The sequence below is a fragment of the Phoca vitulina genome, unplaced genomic scaffold (assembly GCF_004348235.1).
Source record: "Phoca vitulina isolate PV1807 unplaced genomic scaffold, GSC_HSeal_1.0 scaffold8, whole genome shotgun sequence".
Classification (NCBI taxonomy): domain Eukaryota; kingdom Metazoa; phylum Chordata; class Mammalia; order Carnivora; family Phocidae; genus Phoca; species Phoca vitulina.
In genome coordinates, this window is record NW_022589711.1 from 41,900,238 (window position 1) to 41,919,101 (window position 18,864).

The 18,864-nt window shown below is 46.6% G+C and overlaps 1 protein-coding gene across 2 annotated transcripts; it reads right to left on the bottom strand.

Annotated features, from left to right (window-relative positions):
• Window positions 1–819: 819 nt before the first annotated feature.
• On the bottom strand, window positions 820–18,192 carry POPDC2 (popeye domain containing 2). 2 transcript variants are annotated; one of them, XM_032406143.1, is made up of 4 exons: window positions 17,217–18,192; window positions 13,101–13,209; window positions 7,486–7,876; window positions 820–1,947 (listed from the first exon to the last, which is right to left on the bottom strand). In XM_032406143.1, exons 1-4 carry the CDS (start codon window positions 17,705–17,707, stop codon window positions 1,862–1,864), a joined length of 1,077 nt encoding a protein of 358 aa, XP_032262034.1. In that variant the 5' UTR covers window positions 17,708–18,192; the 3' UTR covers window positions 820–1,861. The 2 variants fall into 2 exon arrangements, with proteins under 2 accessions (XP_032262034.1, XP_032262033.1); XM_032406142.1 differs by lacking the exon at window positions 820–1,947 and having other exon boundaries at window positions 7,388–7,876.
• Between the last annotated feature and the right edge of the window lie 672 nt (window positions 18,193–18,864).

Here is an 18,864-nt window from a genome sequence, read left to right on the forward strand (position 1 = left end):
TGTCTGGGTGGCTCAGTCAGTTAACTGTCTGACTGGTGATTTTGGTTCAGGTCATGATCTCATGGGTCGTGGAATCGAGCCCCGTGTTGGGCTCCATGCTCAGTGGGGAGTCTGCTTGAGATTCTTTCCCTCTGCCCCTCCTTCACTCGTGCTCTCTCTCTCAAATAAATGAATATAAATAAAACTTAAAAAAAAAAGAACATGTTCATCAAATGACATGATTTAGAGAAAAAAGAGAAGATTCACAAAGTGGGAGAATATATTTGAATATAAGCAATGAAGGACTTTTAACTTGAATATTTGAAGAATTCTTTTAAGTCGATAAGCAAAAGCATACAAACAAATAGAGAAATGAGTAAGAATAAGAATAGACACTTCACAATAGAGGGTATCTATATGGCTAATAAAAACATGAAAAAATACTCGACCTTATCACTCTTCAGGGAAATGAAAATTAAAACCACAACAACATGCTGCTACCTACACCCAAATGGCTAAAATATTTTTTAAAATGACAAGGGTCAACCATTGGGAGGATGAGAAACATCTAGAACTCATACTGCTGGTGGAAATATTAATTGGTACAATCACTTAGGGAACTGTTTGGCAGTATTTACTGTAGTTGAACATACACGTACCCAATACTTGAGTAATTTCAGTCCTAGGTATATGCCGCAGAAATGTACACATATGTGTACCAAGAAATGCATTCAAGAGTGCTTATACCAGTACTATTCATAATCACCCCAAGCTAGAAACAACCCAAATGCCCATCAGCAGTAGAATGGATAAATAAATTATGGTATATTCATGTAACAAGTAACTGCAACAGCAATTTTGCAAACAGCAACACAATGAACAAACTATTAGAGAGAGAGAGAGAGAGATGCCCGAGGACTCCCAGCTGTTTCGGTCCTCAGCTGTTTGAGTGTCCCCAGACTAGGCCCCAAACACGAGTGAAGTCTTGGAGATGACTCTAGCCCGAGCCACTATCTGAACACAACAGCACGAAAGACCTTGAGTGAGAATAGCCCAGCAGGGCCCAGTCAAGCCTCACGTGCATCAGCAAAATAAACTATTTTAAGTCACCATTTCAGGTATGAATGTTACACAACAATGGATAACTGGAATATATGTTGAAGTATTTAGGGAAAAAGTAAAATAGAATGTGTTAAATTTATAAACCCACTTTGAAGTGTTTAAGGAAATTTAATTAACTGAGTTTGTTAAAGTCCCCCTAAAAACTATTGTTTAATGCTAGGGTCCTAAACAGAACAAGAGATTTGTAAGTTGAACTTAAAAGCTTAAGGGAAAACTAGGTTTTTAAATATCTACTTCCATAAATTGAATCTAACTGGAAAAAACAACAAACAAACAAGCAAACCGTGAAAACTTCTTGGCTAGCTGACTTCAGAGACCCTTTCAGACAGTTCCAAGAAACAACATAGGGACAAAAGCCCGAGTGATTTATTGAGTGCTTACGAGGTGCCACGCCAGGTCTGAGATGCGTTACCTAAGTCATCTCATTCGATGCTCACAACAACCCTGTGAGATGGGTTTCATAAGTCCCAACTTTACAGGAGAGGCTCAGAGAGCCTATGGGACTTGCCCAAGATTCTGCAGTTAGTGAAGGATGGAATCAGTGCTTTTGCATTTTTGGGTGCCTTCTTCTGGAAGGAATGCTGGTGAGGGCAAATCTGCACAAGTTGCTGGGGGCCCTTGGCGTAGCTGTAGCACTGGCGTGTCCTGGGTCTGCTCCGACCTGGCCCGTGAGCCTTCTAGTGGGTACAACGGGGCGTGCACTCAAGTGACCCTCCTGTGAAGATTCGTGTGGCCGGAGAAAAAGGTAGCCTGTGGATCCTTAAAGTTCAGGAGTGTGGGTTGGAGCCAAGGGGGCCTGTCCCCTGGACGTAACTTTAGAGTAACTATGGAGAGGAGTTCTAGAAGCTGTGGAAAGAAAAAGAGGCAGGATTTCAGCACTCTGGCTCCAGCTAGCTTGCCTCACTTCCCAGTGTTCTTTTCCGTTTTATCTTCTTCTGCTAATTCCCACTGTTGTAGCTGGACCCAAGGCCTGACATGGTAGGGGCAGTTGTATCCTTGAATCATTTCATTCTAGAAACCAGCTTTGAAGTTATTTAGCCCAACCTCTCGTTTTATAGGGGAAGAGACCAAGAGATCAACTCCTAGTGCTTCCTATGAAAAATCTACAGAACTCTTCTTCCTATCTGGCACTACTGAATGAGTTTCCAAAAAGTCTGTATGGCAAAATGATGAGTTTAATAAGGCCCCCGTCTTTTATTTTCACACAGAGACAGGTAGGTGAACGAGGCCTGTACAACACAAGTAGGAGGACGTCGGGGCGGGCACGGCGGCAGGCTGCTGTGAGCAGGGGGCTGGGAGGGAGCCGCTGCTCCGGCCGAGCTGACCCAACACGGGGCCTTGGCGGGAGAGCGGTGCTACCACCCAGACACCCAGAACCCGAGGCCCTGGGGCAGCTCCTGCCATGCCACGGTCAAGGGCACGTTTTCCACTCCCGGAGTCTTTCCAATGGTTTCTGTGGGAAAAGTGCTGTTTAACAAACCTGACAGCTACAACAGCACCTGACAGCCGCCGCAGAGAGAAATTGCACGCGATGGGTAGAGCGTGACTAGAGTGGGTATGGTGTGATGGTGTTCTGTCTCCCCCTGAGCCAATGAAGGAAAAGAGGTGAGGCTCTGGCCAGTTGTTGGTTACTCAGGGGCCGAGGAGCTCATCGTGTGTGTTTTCTCTGGGTCTCCATCTTTTTGCTGACCCTTTTGTTCTCAGGGGCCTCTGCCAGTTGCCACCTTCCCTGGAAAGCCAGACTGGGGGGAAATGAGCGGAAAAATCGTGTGCCTCTGACAGAGGGAGAGGGAGATTGCTAGACAATTCCACACACAATAGGATCATGAAATACCTTACACATTCATCCAGCGCTTCACACGTTACAAACTACTTTTGTATACATTATCTCAATTACTCCTCACAGCAACCTCCTACCTGTCTACCTATTAGTAGGTGTTAATTATCTATGAGACTATTAGTCCTGTTCTGCAGATGAGCAACTGCTCTTTATGGTGGCTGAGTGACAGAACCGGAGTCAGGTCTTAGAATCACAGAACCGTAGCGTCACAGAGCTAGAAGGCACCTTACCAGCAACAACCCAGGGCGTTCTTCTCTCAGAGCCGGAATCAACTTGTAAGGTCTCTGAGATCCCCTCTTCTTCCTGCTTGGCCTCTTCCAATGGTGAGAAACTCACAACTCTATGAGGCATCCCATTATTAACACTGCGCAAAGCCCTTCAGCCCTTACCTCATTTGCCCTCAAGAACTACACCAGAGGAAGGCAAATTCTAATTCCCCTTCTTTTTGAGACGTGGGGCTATCGCTCTTGCTCATCTCTTCCAGATTAAACACCTTCACTTCTTTCTACTGTTACTCATGATGATTCATGATGTAGTTACCTGGCACAGTGCCTGAAATACACAGTAGATACTCAAATGTTTGGTGAATTGGTTCTCTGGCCCTTGGTACTATTGTCCTGGTCCTGTGCTCCTTCCCTGACCGCAATTAGCCTCCATGTTGTAATCTGCTTCTCATTTGCTTGCTTATTTATTTAAATAATAGGGAGAAAGGCAGTAACGTATGGTTTCTACTTTCAAATCACAGTTTTCAGAATAACTTGGAAACATAATCAAAATTGGCCAAATTTCAAACAGCTTTCAATTAATTTGTGCTAACAGACTTGTGATCTGACTTCACTGCTCACTCCAGAGTTGCATTCACTGAGCATCTCCTGTAAGGAAGACACAAAATGGAATGTTGTGGAGAGCGTCCCCAGAATTCAAGTGTGTCATGAAGGCCGGGTTAATGGGAGGTCTAACTGGAAGACCCTGCATGAATGCATTATGCTGCAGTGCTGCTCTGTCCATTAAAAGAAACAACATTCAATTCTGGGCACCACCAGACTAAAAGATGCACCATCTTGAGGGTTGCTGGAGTGGTGGGGGGTGGGAGGGATGGGGCGGCTGGGTGATAGACACTGGGGAAGGTTTGTGCTATGGTGAGCACTGTGAATTGTGCAAGACTGTTGAATCACAGATCTGTACCTCTGAAACAAATAATACATTATATGTTAAAGAAAAAAAAAGAAGAAGAAGATAGCAGGAGGGGAAGAATGAAGGGGGGAAATCGGAGGGGGAGATGAACCATGAGAGACGATGGACTCTGAAAAACAAACTGAGGGTTCTAGAGGGGAGGCAGGTGGGAGGATGGGTTACCCTGGTGATGGGTATTAAAGAGGGCACGTTCTACATGGAGCACTGGGTGTTATGCACAAACAATGAATCATGGAACACTAATCAAAAACTAATGATGTAATGTATGGTGATTAACATAACATAAAAAAAAAAAAAGAAAGAAATATAGACCAGAATAAAGCACCATAAAAAGCTAAAAAAAAAAAAAAAAAGATGCACCGTCTTCCAAAGAGAGCTCTAATGGAAGCCCAGACTATTTTTAGCGGGTCTTGATGTGAGGGACAAGCACCGTGTCATTGTGATGAAGCTGTGTCATTCTCAATGAGGCTGAACTCAGCCAGCTTCTTGCCTCTTATGTAAGTGCTGTGCCAGGATGAACAGCACTGAGCTTATAATGCTGGTAACTGCAGGGCCAGGGAATAGAGGGTGCGTTGTGCCCTGCATTATAAAGGACACAGTAGTAAATCGCTACCAATCACAAGGGACTATGCTTACTCATTAAAGGAATAGCCCTAGAAGGGGCCTGATGGCAAATTAAGTCAAACCAAGCACCCCAAAACACAAGTCCAGAAAACGATCTCTGGTTTAAAGTATCCCATGATCACAGACTGAATTGAAAGCCATCTGAAATTTGTACAACTTGACCAGGTTTTCAAGTTGCTCTCAAAATTCTGTGGTTTGGACATAAATATGTTTTTTCCTTTCTATTACCTAAATAAACAAAACATTGAAAAACCTACTCTCTTTATATTGCCAGTACCACTACTTTAGAAAGGGAGTTATATGAGCAGTTTTCTCCTCTCGAGGTTCAGAAAAAGCTGGATTTGAAAGGAGGTATTTTCATATGAGAGTCTTAAGGGTGGAGGAGCTTTGAGACTGAGTGGTGGCCTCCTTTCACATAGAACATCTGCACTTGTCATCACACGGTAGGGGGTAGACTCTTCACAGGTGCAGCATGGAGGGAACTTCTAATCAAGCAGGACCCACCATTCAGCAAGCAGGACAGTCCCAGGTCAAAAGAGAAATAGTAGTAAAATATGGCAGAGGGTTCTTGCTGAAAGACACTCGGATGTCCTGGGGCCCGTGTCCAGTATACTGCTGACTGTTTCTCTTTTCCTCTTCCGAACAACTCATCCATTGCCTTCTTACATAAATCCATTAAGACCTTTGGGGTCCAGCTGGTCCAACACACTCAAGCGCAGAAAGTGAGGTTTGGAAAGGTCATGTGGTTTGCAAAAAGTAGCAGACCCAGACATGGAAACCAGGACTGCAGGCGCCCAGTCTGGCTCTCCTTCTGGTTTATCATGCTGTGCCTCCTAACGTCTGGGAAAACTCATGCAGGAAATGTGTAGCCACCTACAGCTGGGAATATTCACACCTTCACTCAAATGGTTTTATCTACAGGCAGAGGGAGAGGTACTAATCTTGGAAGAGTATGGATTAAAGACCAAGATGAGGGTGCAGGGTAGTTTAGGAGAAAGAGCAAGGCAGGAAAGTGGGGAAAAAAGGAAAAGAAGGTAATAGAGAAATACATGAATGATAAAAGTGGGGAAAATGTAAGGGACAAATATGGAGAGGAGAAATTACCTAAGAAAAAGAAAAGGACTTTTTTCTTCTCCTGAGCAGCAAATGCAGGCAACTAAGGACTGAGCAGAAGTCAGAAAGAGGGAAGAAAAAAGAGCAAATAGAACCAGGAAAAGAGAAGAAACCAGGAAAAACATGAGAACACCAAGAGCTACCGGGAGTGAAGAGTGTGTACAGGGAGGTAGGCGTGCTGGACAAAGAGAGGGATCCACAGAACGTGACCCATATGTATGGATGGGGGTGGACAAGTAGGACGGTGAGGATTAGCACAAGGGGAAAGGGGTGATGAGAGTGCTCAGTGCAAATGGAGGAAGTCAACGAGTGATCTTGAGTCCTAGATAGATCCATGGAATTACTCCAGAATCAGCCCAACTATGGTTCTAGGGAGTGGTATTACAGGAGACGACAAATTCCATATCTATCAAACAAGACATCTAACCTCATCATTCACCTCCCCGGCCTCTGTCATCATTTACATAATTTGTTTTTACAAAATAGATAAACATTCATTCATTCACCTTGTGTACCCTGGAACCCTTCCTCCCTGGGCTAGTTTCTTGAAAAATTTGTCAGTGTTTCCCAAAGGATGACGGGTCTTGTAGGCCCCTGCATCACACACACACTTGGAAAGGCCTTCCCAACTGGCAACAGTGGGATTTTCCTCAGGAAAAGCCAGGCCTCCGCCATGGCCAGGTGGAGTCCCAGAGGAAAATGTCACAGCATTGTGAGAGCCACCAGGGGGAATGTGAAAGCAATTTCCCAGAACTACTCAGTATAGCCTTTCTTGTACATTTTCCTGAGCTGTGAGGGAAATCCTGCCCTTCCTGTTAGGTCCTCCCACATTAGTGCCCATCCACCTCACACAGGTGTGGTTTGGGGGAAAGCCAGGCCATGTGATTAGAGTAACAAAGCAGCACCCAGTCCTCTGCCTGAGTAAGCAAGGTACTCTCCACTGGGGAAGAGGAGAGCAAGGTGGGACATTTTCCTCCGGGGTGATCAGCCTATATCACAAGCCTCTTTGAAATTTGTGATTTTAACAGAGCTAGCTGCCAACCCAAGCTAAAGAGTGACTGCTTTCTAGAGCTGCCTCTACACTAGGAAGAACGGATAGGAATTAGAACCATGGCAGCTTTTTTTCCCCTTTAAAACGCATGCCACAAATAAAATCCCCTTTAGCCCTAGCTATCTAAGGCCTTAACTCTTCACACAAACTTGCAAACAATTTCACAACCATTCGCTTGCTCAAAATGTCAACCAGCCCACTTTCCAAAATGCAATCACACTTAATAAAAATGAGTTTAAAAAAAATCCCTCATGCCTTGCATGCACCTGGAATGAGTCGCTACTGCAAGGTTGGGTTAATGCCACTTTCTGGGAGTCCTCTGAGAGGACAGGCTCCATGAAAGAGTTTTTTTTGCCCTTACAAGCCGAGTTAAGGCCAACTGTTGGCAGGAAGGCGTGGCAGTTGCCTTCTGAGTACTTACACAGGATCCTGAGCCGGGTGGCTGGGCCCGTGTTAGTTCTCCCTCACCTCATGTACTCCCCATCACTCCTATAATCCATGAACGATTCTGATCCCGACACCTCCTCAAAATCCTCCAGCACCAGACTGGTGGAGTCCTCACCCAGGACGCCGCTGTCAGGCCTGGACATCCTGGCCCGGGAAGGAGGTGCAGGGGGGCCGGCAGAAGCCAGAAGAGGAGAGCGAGGGGGTGTTTGCTGGGCGGATGAGGGCATGGCTGGTTCATGGGCTTCCTCATCATCCTTCTCCGACTCTGGCCCTGTATCGGAGGCCGCAGGCCCCAGGACGTGGTAGAGGCTGGGGAGGCGGATGTCGAAGCGCAGCCCAAACTTGGCAAAGAGCTTGTCATTGAGAGCGTAGAGCTTCTCTGAGATGTCATAGCCCAGCAGGGCCGAGAAGAGGTGGGAAATGTATCGCTCTTTGGTCAAAAGAAGGTGGAGACTTTTCCGGGGCCAGGAAATGTAGCTACACGGGGTCTCGGCAGTCAGAGTGACCTGAGAGGGGTCCAGAGAAGAGAGTGAAGGTTTAAATTAGACTAACTGTCCATGCTTAGCACAGAGAAATATACAGTTACTCCACAAACGGCTGCACTTCTGTTGAAGAAACTGTGGGAGCGCCCACCCTGGCCTCGCCTGGAGGAGGTCCCGTGAATGACTTTTACTTGTGTGCACTGATATGGAGGGCGTCCTTGTCAGCAGCCCTGGGTCCAGCCATCCACTCACTGGGCCTTCACCCCCTTGGAGCCTCAGCTTCCACGCCCAGTCTCCTCAGCTCTCACATTCTGTGGTCCCGTGGCTGATACCGTTAACAGCTAAGGGAGGTTCTGAGTCTGTTATGATCTCGTGAGAGAGACGGGGCCTCCTGCTGCCCTGAAGATAGGCCGGCGTGCTGATGACAGTTTGTTTTGAGAATAAAGAAGGAGAATATATTGCAGGAGGGATTCAGGACGAGTTGGAAAGCAATTCAGTTAGAGAAGAGCTTCTGATTAGGCATGCCAAGCTGCACCAAGTGGCAGAATGTCAGCCTGGAATTCAGGCCCAGGGAGCTGCTCTTGACGTGGCCACGACAAGTAACCAAAGAGATCCGATGGCTAAAGTCAGAAGGGCAGGAAGGAAGAGGAGCTCTTAAAAGCACAAAGTCGAGGGTACCCCACTCTCCATTTATTTAGCCACGTAGGGATTTCTGAGCACTCACTGCGGGCCCATGACGAAAAGCTAAATTACACTTGCAGGGTAGGAAATGTGTGCCTGGCACGTAGCAGGTGCTTGATAAATCCTTATTAAAGCAATGAGGAGTGGTAAAGCTAGGCTTAAACTAGAATAGCTTAACTAGGATAGTAAAGGAATAGGGTGTAGAATCACACAATTTTTTATAATCAGATTGGCCACAATACTTTATTTATTTAAAAAAATTTTTAAAGATTTTATTTATTTATTTGAGAGAGAGAGCATGGGGGGGGCAGGGGCAGAAGGAGAGGGAGAAGCAGGCTCCCCACTGAGCAGGAAGCCCGACACTGGGCTCAAACCCAGGACCCCAGGATCATGACCTGAGGTGAAGGAGATGCTTAACTCCCTGAGCCTCCCAGGCGCCACATGGCCCCAATACTTTAGAAATGAGAAGGCCAGCAGGCCTCATGATGAAGATTTGTGAATGAGGACAGCGGAGCTGATAATGATGATGACAGCAGCTAACATTTATTAGGAGGAGACTGTGCGCCAGGCATTGTGTTCAATTCTTCATGTGGATTTTCTAACTAAAAGTAGGGTTGACTTCCAACCATCCTTTATTAGGGATCTCCTATAATCCTTTTAATTCCTGTATTGTGTCCCAGAGCTCCCACTACCCTCCTCTCCTCTCCCCTTCTGCAGTACCCTGTGTCCACTTGCTTCACTCATTTCCTCCCCTCTGCTTCTCGCCCCCTAATCCCCAGCACTGAAGTCAGGCCCCGAAATTACCTCATCAAGCCTGGGAGCTGGCTTCAAGGTCCAGCTTTACCCCTTTGCCAGCTGTGTGGCATCCGACAAATTACTTAGTGTCTCTGAGCACGCTGCCTCAGGAGAGAAAATGCTGAAAGTAGTCCCCACAATCTGCCCCTTCCTAGCAGCTGAGCGAGGAGCTGTCGCTGTCTGCCGGGGCCAGTGCTGGAGGTGCGCTAACAATTCCCAAACAAGAACTCAGAGTCCGGACCCTGAAGTGGGTGAGTATCAGAGTCACTCTGGACGTGACCAGCGTCCTTGACGTCAAACACAAAGACCATGGGCATGCTTATGAACATGATCTTACTTCCTTCCATCTTAAAATAAATCAAAATCCTTTTTCTTCAGCTCGCTTCTTTGGCTAACTACCACCTCATTAGTTTACTCCCCTTCTCAGCAACATTCCAGAAAAAGAGTAGCCTGTATTTGCTGTCTCCAGCTCCTCTCCTCTCACTGTCTCTGAAACCAGCAAGGCTTTGTCCCTTGCAGTCCACACCCACTGCTCCTGGTAAGGTCACCAGTGACCTCTACGATGGCGTGGGGCATCAGTTTTCCTGGTCAACCCTGCTGAACCTTCCTCCTCTTTGATGCGCTTTCTCTGCGTGGCTCGCAGGGTATCTCGCTCTCTTGGGACAATCTCCTGGCAGCTCCTCTGAGACTTCCTTTTGATCTCTAGCTCCTACACACTAGAGTATCCTAGGGTTGGTCCATTCTTAAACACTTTCTCTCTCTAAACACACTCACTCAGTGATCTCATCCAATCCAATGGCTTTAAATATCATCTGTATGCCAAAACTCCCAAATCTGTATCTCAGGCTCAGACTTCATTCCTTAATTCTAGACTCAAATATTCAACTGCTAGTGCAGCATCTCCATGAAATGTCCATAGATGACACAAATCTATTATATCCAAAAGTGAACTTCCTCTCTTCCCGTCTAACTGATTCTGCTTGTAGGCTCCCTTGTTCCAGTTGATAGCAGCTCCATCTTTCCAGTTGCTCAGACCAAAAGCCTTAGAGTCTTCCTTGATCCTCTTTCTCTCACACACACTACACCGAATGCATTAGGAAATCCTTTTGGCTCTCTTTAGAAGATTTATGCACCGACCCTACATGATGTGGTTCCTCATCCCGTCTTTGACTTCCTCTCCTGCTATTCTCTCCCTGTCCTCTCTCTGTTCCAGGCCTCCTTTCTGCACCTCAAACATGCTAGTCTTTCCCACCACAGGGCCTTTGCACTGGCTCTTCCCTCTGTCTAATATGCTCTGCCCTCAGCTTCTCAGAGCTCACACTGTCACCTCCCTCAGGTCTTTGCTCAAATGTCACCTGCTCAACAAAAGACTTCTATGACCACCCAATTTAAAATGGCAACTAGACCTCCCTTATACCACTCTATTTTTTTTTTACTAGCCCTCATTATCTTTTAACATATTACATAATTATTCATTATGTCTATGGCTTATTTTTTATCTCCCTTACTAGAATGCAAATTGCACGAAGGCAGGGAACTTCTTCTGTACTGTTCACTGATACATCCCAAGCGCCTGTAACACTGCCTGGTATATAGTAAATGCTCAGTAGACATTACTGCAGTGAATGAATGAGTCAGGGAAAGACCACAAATCTTACATGCTGCAAAACAACCGAATGTCACTTTCTCAGGTCCTGTATAAAATCCTTCCTCAAAGGTCTTCAGGAAGCCTGCTTATTGCTTGGTTCCATATATTATGCATATATCTGTAATAAAGTTTTGACAACCTTTTTCTCTAATTCTCATTTCAGAGGCTGGTTAAATGGATTAAATGAAATAACATATGGAAAGAGGGCTCGGGTCCAGTAAGACACATGTAAACTGGGGAAATAATGATGATTTCTGTGTGACACCTTCTATGCTATGCTCTTGGTGACCAACAAGAGGGCACAGTGCTGAATAGTCAGTAAAGTTCTTATTTAATTGGATTGCTGAGAGGTGTGATGGGACATTGATTCATTTGTGGTAAACACAATGAGAATTATGCTTCAGTCACTGTGGATTGCCCTATTAGTCTGCAAAGACTGTAATTGCAAAAGGCAAGGACAGGATGAACTATAACTCAGGACAATGCCTGACATTTGCAAAGAGGAAATGGGACTTTACACAGCCAATAACGAACGTGTGGATCTCACTGCTCCCAAAGGAGGTGCGCACTAAAAATAAAAATGGGAGGAATATGACGGTAGCTACATTCCAGGCTGAGAGGCCATCCGGGGTTATAGCCTCTCCTTTCAAGCAGAGCTTAGGGGAGGACACCCGGCTTATCCCCCACCTGTTCCTCGGCGTCAGTGTCAGAAACAGAGGCTGGTCTGGCTGGCTCAGGACCTCACTCGGCCCTCCTGGAGGTTCTTAGGGGCCTGAAGGAGTTCTCATAGAAGGCTGTTGGGCTGGTTGGAGAGGGTGAGGGTGTGTGTGGTGGGAAAGGAACTTGATCAGTGGAGGCCTAGGGCTGGTGGCCCAGCAGTGGGATCAGCATTACCCCTCAGGGTCTGTCCTCATAGAGCCGGGAGTCAGGCTGGGGCAGAAATAGGCCCAGCCAGGTGGCCCTGCCTGGCATGTGTCTATTCTCGGGTTAGTTCCTATGCTGGCTTGAGGGACTCCCCGATAGAAGTGGTAGAAGTCACATAGAATCCAGTACTAGCGAACTATCTGGACAGGGGAGTCCCTATGATAGTGTGTGTGTGTGTGTGTGTGTGTGTGTGTGTGTGTGTGTGTACTCCACTCTACTGGTGCCCTGCTCATTTTAAAAAAGAACAGTAATAGTTGAGCCAGGCAACTTCACTTTGTCACTTTCTAGATGAAGACCTTGGGCAAATTGCTTGATTTTTTGGAACCTCAATGTCCTTACTGTTAAATGGGATAATAATAATATCCACCCCAGAGGGTTGTTGTGAGAATCAATAAGGCAATATAATATTTAGTGCCTGACACATAGTAGCCTTTCAGTAAGGGAGAGCTACAAAGCAAGGAACCAAGTTTTGAAGGATTGGCAGAGAAGAGAGCAGGGCCAAGCAGCCAGGCCCCCACCGTGGAGCATGGCAGTGACTGCCCCATAGAGTTCCCTGAGACACCAGCTGCCCACTGCCAAGCCAGGTCAGCAAACCTTTACTGAACACCTACTGTGTTCAGGGTACTGTCCTTTGGAGTCTGGGAATAGAAAGAAGAGGAAGCCCAGATTTCTACCTCAAAGAGTCAGGAAAGGAAACCAAATCGTTAGAGCAGAGAGCAATCTGCGCCCCAGTCAGCATAAGTAAAAGGAATAGAAAGGCACACAGACAGAAACCCGAAGCTGTGGGGATTAGAAGCCGAGGGGGTCAATCTGGGCAGGCTTCAGAGGAAGTAAGCTGCCATCGCCTCATTTGGGGGGGCGGAAATGTATTTCAGAGAGAAGGTACCGTAGGGGCCAAGCATGGCCATTGCAAAACAGTGGGATGTGTTTAGAGAGTGTGGGTTTTTATGTTGTGGTCAGGGGGTCTTCCCGAGTTTTTGGCCTCGGAGTGACACGGCCTCTCAGGGGTTAGCACCTCCCTGCCTCCATCCCCTGCCAGCAGCCCAGGCCCTCTTTCCACAGCAGGAGAGCGCTCCCACCCCTAGCATCACATTGGCAGTGGTTCAGAGAAGAGATGTGGGTGGGGAAAGCTGGAGGGGGGCATATTCCTGGGTCACAGTGGGACAGGGTGGGCCAGAGCCGCCACAGGCTCTGGATTACCTGGAACACTCCCTCCTCCGAAGGCTGCAGCGATTCCCACTCAGGAGAGTCCATGAACTGGTAAGGGAAGATGTAGTGCAGAAACTGCCCATCCTGGCTCACACGAACCCTGGCAAAGGGAGAGAAGAGACTGTGTGGGAAAAGGAAAGTGGCCACCCGAACCCTCTTCAGTTGAAATTACGTATTTAGAAATGGAAAATGGTTAGGATCCAATATGGGCTTTTTCCTCTTTCCCCTGGAAAACTCAGAGTTTCAGCTTCAACCTCTCTCTAACACTGAGTTATACCAGGAAAGGAGGTGTCTCTAGCAAACAAAGGGGGGGCAGATAAAGAGATCTCTGAGGTACACTCTGTCCATCAGGAAGGAGCTATTGTTCCTTTTTTTTTTCTCCTGGAGCTTTACTGGCTAAATACACATGTATGGAATACCTCCTGTGTTCCTGGAGGTCTGGAAAAGCAGAGATGGGTATGATCTGATCCTTGCCTTTAAGGATTTCACAATTTAGTGGAAATCCCAGAGGTATAAGTCAGTGTGTGCCCTTGTGGAACCGGAGACTAGAGGAGGGAGAGAGATTAGTTCTCTTCAAATGGCAGACTTCTCAGAGATGACATTTGAGCTGACTTTTGAAAAACGAATAGGATGCTGAGCAGCCGATGAGGATGGGGATAGATGGTGGTGTGGTAGTCTGTCTTCCCCTATCTGCTCTTTCCTTTCCTCCACAGTACTAGAGTTTTAGCGGGGATTGCAGCTGATCAGCTAGAGCACATTTCCCTACCTCCCTTGCAGCTAGGTATAGCCATGTGATTAAGTTCTGGCCAAATGGGATATTAGCGCTCCAAATCTTGCTCCTAATGAATGGCTGCATATATGCATGCATACAAATTACCAAAGACCATCACCAATTAATAAGCTATTGCCTTTTGTCTGACAACTTAAGATGGAAGACAGAAGGGGATGTAGCTCTCACACCAAGCCAAGGATGTGGTGTCAGCCCATAGTCTCCGATGGCAGAAACACAGGTGCTCCTACAAGACCAGGTGATATATAGAGATAGCCGGGCAAAACTTCCCTGAGTAATAAAAGATACAAGAGAAAATGAAGTGCCATGCTCTCCTACCTCAGGGTCTCCACATAGTCTGTCCCCTCTAGCTGGACCTCTTCCCAATCTCCACCGTCTCCTCAGATCTCAGCTTAAACATTCCTTCTTCCAAGAAGTTTTGTTGACCTCCCCAGAAAAGTTAGCTCCACTAGGTACATGCTCTGACTGCACTTTGCATTTTTCCTTGGAAACATCATGTCTATGATTCGCCACTATGTCAGGCATTATTGATTTTCTTGATAGACAGTAAGAACAGTATTTTTCATATTTTAACACTGGATCCTTAGTCCCTAGTGCTTTTAATAAATATTTTTGAAGGGGAAAAGTAAGAAAAGAAGGTAGGAATAGAGGGAGAAAGGAGAGAAGAAAGGAACAGATTGAATTGATTGTGTGAACTCACTTGTGTCACCATAAAACGGGACTAACATCTCAAGGAAGAGCTTCTCGAAAATAGGAAGAGAGATAGCAGGAGAGAACAAAGCTGCTGCTGGATACACCAGACCCTCTTACCAGATCCTCAGGCAAGGGATCTGACCACTTGAGCAAACTACGAGGAGTGTCATCATTTAAAGTATAACATCTAATGAGCCCACATGGCTCCCTGAAGCCATTTAAATTGGTATATTACGCCCTTTATCATTTAAGTCTCTTCTTCCTTCTTGATCCCCTGGATGACAGGTATTGCCTCCCACGTGAGTAGCTTAGACAGTTAGTTCTAGGAGGCTGTGCATGAGAGACTTCTGTAGGAGAGAAACTCACCAACAGTAAGCCCAGCTTAACAAGGTGACAAAGCTTGGGGAAGTCACTTGGCCTTTCTGAGTCTTAAAAGGGACTGGTTGCATATATTAAAACAGAACAGAAAGGGCATCTGAGGTTTCAGCAAAGGGCTCCAGATGAGAGCCTGCATGTGATATGGGGGAGGTCCGCCCAAGAAGCCCCTACTTCCTGGCACAGCGTTCTTGTACACCTTTGAGGTGTTGGGTACCTCAACTGCCACCAAGGTAAAATGATTCTCCTTTAAAACTGGAGCCTGGTCACAGACAGGAAGCCTCTTCTCCCAGCTCCAACTTAGCAAAGTTGAGACAGGATGACATGGAAAGATAATAAATAAAACTCTTACTCCAAACCTTGAAAAGCAAGAAAAAACCTGTCTAATTTCTGACTCAGGTTTTTGATGCTAAGTATACTAGGAAAAGCCACACTGAGGGGGCAAGCCCACCTCTCCCCGTCACAGGGAAGGGGTCTTCTACAAATTCATGGTAAATTCATCATATTAAAAATAGATTAAAAATATCATATAATAATCATACACCATACAAGTGCTGCGGGCCTTTCTCCCACCTGTCTCAGCTCCCTCCTCTGAACAGAAGAGCTATGGGCAGCAAATAACATCCTGGATCTCCTGAAGGAGAACATTTCTTAAATTGTCTTTATTTTAAAGATTTTTATTTATTTATTTGTCAGAGAGAGAGAGCACAAGCAGGGGGAGCGGCAGGCAGAGGGAGAGGGAGAAGCAGGCTCCCCGCTGAGCAGGGAGCCCGATGCGGGGACTCCATCCTTGGACCCTGGGATCATGACCTGAGCCTTAATCGACTGAGCCACCTGGGCGTCCCAGATTGTCTTTATCTGAAGCATGGAACTGTAGGTGGCAAACATTTTGGCAACAGTCATAATGTACTTCTGTTTACACATGTATTTCTTTACAAATCATTCCATTTGTTTACACTTCAATTTATTCATAAATGAAATGAAATGTCTCCCCACAAAAATCTCATAGATCATTCAACCCAGGACTCCGAGTCCAAACAAAATCTCACGTATACCTAACGCTTTTGATTCTACACCGTGGTACAGAAATGCGCGTTATTACTACCAGTAGTCATTGTGGTACCATCATCATCATTCTGAAACTCTTTTTTCCCCTTTTTTTCCCCACCTTGGAATCAAGCCTGCTGATAAGATTACGATCTTACCTCTTCTATCAACTTCTCCTGGTCTCAAAAAAGCAGGGAAGGAAACTGAGAAAATAGCTTTTGAAGTACTTTGCTTGCTTTCCATGGAGGCAGCCCAAGTGTACCAGATTACATAGTTTACTGTTTGATGCTCAGCCCCACACAGAAGTCCCACTAGGGCAATATTTCAAAGATTCCACAACCGCCTCCCAAATGTACAGCATGGAGCCCCGTGTATTTGTTCAGAAGATGTCAGCCAAAGGCCAACACTCACGTGTAGGCTGATGGGCATACGCTAATGCTGACTAAGACCACTGCTGCTCATTTCTGCTGTCACCCGTCCTGAGAGGAATCAGCCAGGTATCTCTACCAAATCCTCAATGAGACATGTATGGGCATCACTACTCTTCCTTCACTGTGTGGTCTTCTTGGTACTTGATCACTGGTTTGTAAGCATCTCAATAGAACAAATAGGAATGGAAAAGTGGACCAGGAATATTCCCTCTCCCCACCTCGTTGTATACCAAATGGCTTTCCCACAGAGTCTATATAGGATATCCTCAACATGATCGGGGCTCTTTCCTTGATGCCCCGGCATGGTATAGGCACTGTTCCCTGCACATAGTCAGCACTTAGGAAATACTGAATACATATGGAAGGAACAAATCAACCTTATTGAAATGTTCACTTGTTCAAAGCTTACAGAGATATTGTGGCAGCTTAAGCATGACCTGCCGATGTGTGTAACGCGCGTGTGTGTGTGTGTGCATGTGTGTGGTCATTTTAGACCCAGGCTCAAGAAACACTCACCCCACACCTCCTAGCACCAAGCGCACACACAGTCCTTCCTGCCAACCGAGAAGCTATCTCATGATCTTGTTTCCTCTTGGAAAATGCTAAGAAAGAGGAACCAAACCCATGCTTAGAAAAAAAACCTGTTTTTGTTTGTTTGACTTGCCACATCCTTCCCTCAATGGAAGGGGCCTCAGAATGGAAAGGGACACACTAGGAAACGAGAAGCATGGGCAGAGGGAGGAAATGCTGAGCCGTGACGGAGTAGCTTACCGGCCAGACAGTAGCAGGGACAGGCGGTTGATGGGTGTCTCGCCCTCCACAGCATAAGTCTGCTCAGTGGCCAGAGTCAAGACCTGCTCCTCACAGCAGTGAACAATCTCCTTGTACACCTGCAGAGGCACCTGCAGGGGTAGACACAGTGTCTTGTAGAGGACTTCGAACTCCTCGGGGAGGGTGTTCCTGCGCAGGCGGTAGATCAGGTAAGCCAGCTGGAGCACGCAGGCCATTGCCAGCAGGAAGCTCCAGAGGATAATGTCCAGGCCGCAAGCATCAAACCAGCCCCACATCACACAGCACACGTAGCCCGTGCCCAGGAAGCCAAAGAGGTAGAAGCATCCATACACCCCGCTGCCCCCCATGAAGCCCAGGAGCAACAAGCAGTTGGTCAGATGGTAGACGGCCCCTTCCAGATCCCGCTTCCAGCCAACGCACACGGGGCCCTGCCAGAGAAGCTGGCTCACGGCCTGGCTGTTAGCACTCATCTTCGGGGTGTCTCAAAGCCTTGCCGGGGCTCGAAGACTGTCCCCACATAGGAAATTCAAAAAATGGATTAGTCTGTCCTCCCAGGAGGTCTCCTCACATCCGGCTTCTCGCCACCAACTCCACCTTTCCTGAGAGGAATGCCTCCAGGAGCTTTGGGAATAAATGGCAGAGCATAGCACACTTCATGGAGGATTTTTAAACTTGTTTTCCCCTCTCTGTTTCTTTCAGCAAGGCTCTGGCCCTCTCCGCAGAGCTCTGGCGAGCTTCCTTGGCTCCAGGTTTCTTAGGACAGTCTTCACATTTGGCTCTCAGCAGCAAACCTAAATTGTCCCGAGGCAAAGCTAGGACTCTGGGGCTGAAAACTTTAGCTGTGAGGGATAAAGTGGCCACATCCTGCTCTCAGTTGTCCCCACCAGAATGAGGAGAGCCCAGCACGGGATGCACACTTGTGTTCCATTTGGAATGCGTCTCTCTTGGCACCGGAAGAAAGGGTGACCCCAGATGCATACCATGTTTGGAATTGGAATCCAAGAGGTACTGGCAGTGAGAAAAAACAGACCAGGCACACAGGCAGGCTGGCAGGGCACTTAACATATCTCCCTAGAGGACGAGACCTCGGAGCCAGGGAGGCAGGCAGGGGAGAACAAAGGAAAAGTGAGCGCAGAATTTACCACAGTGCCTCAGGCAGGATACTGTTCAGAGTTCCTGTGGGGAGGGCTAGGGGCTCTCCTGGGGTAGGAGGACACATCAAAGTAGGAAAGTAGGGGACTATTATAAGAAAAAATCCTAACAGTGAGAACTGGAAAACCCCTCAGAGCCTTTATTAGGTCACATTATAAACATCACTAGGCATTTATTTGACATCCATTAAACAAAAATGACTATGCAAAGCAGCTCTTTGAATTCTAAGCTGAATTTCTCCTGCTTATGTCTGGATCTAATAATAGTTAATACAATGGTAATACATTACTCAGACCATCACTCTACCCATTATTTGCAAATTATAATAACTGCCACCTATTAAATACCTACCAAGGGCCAGACCATGATTAGGTATTTTACACACATATTGTTTAGTCATCACACAACCCTTCCAAATAAGTGTTGTCTTTCTTCTAGATCTGAAGGAAACTGAGGCTCACAGAGGTAACAAGTT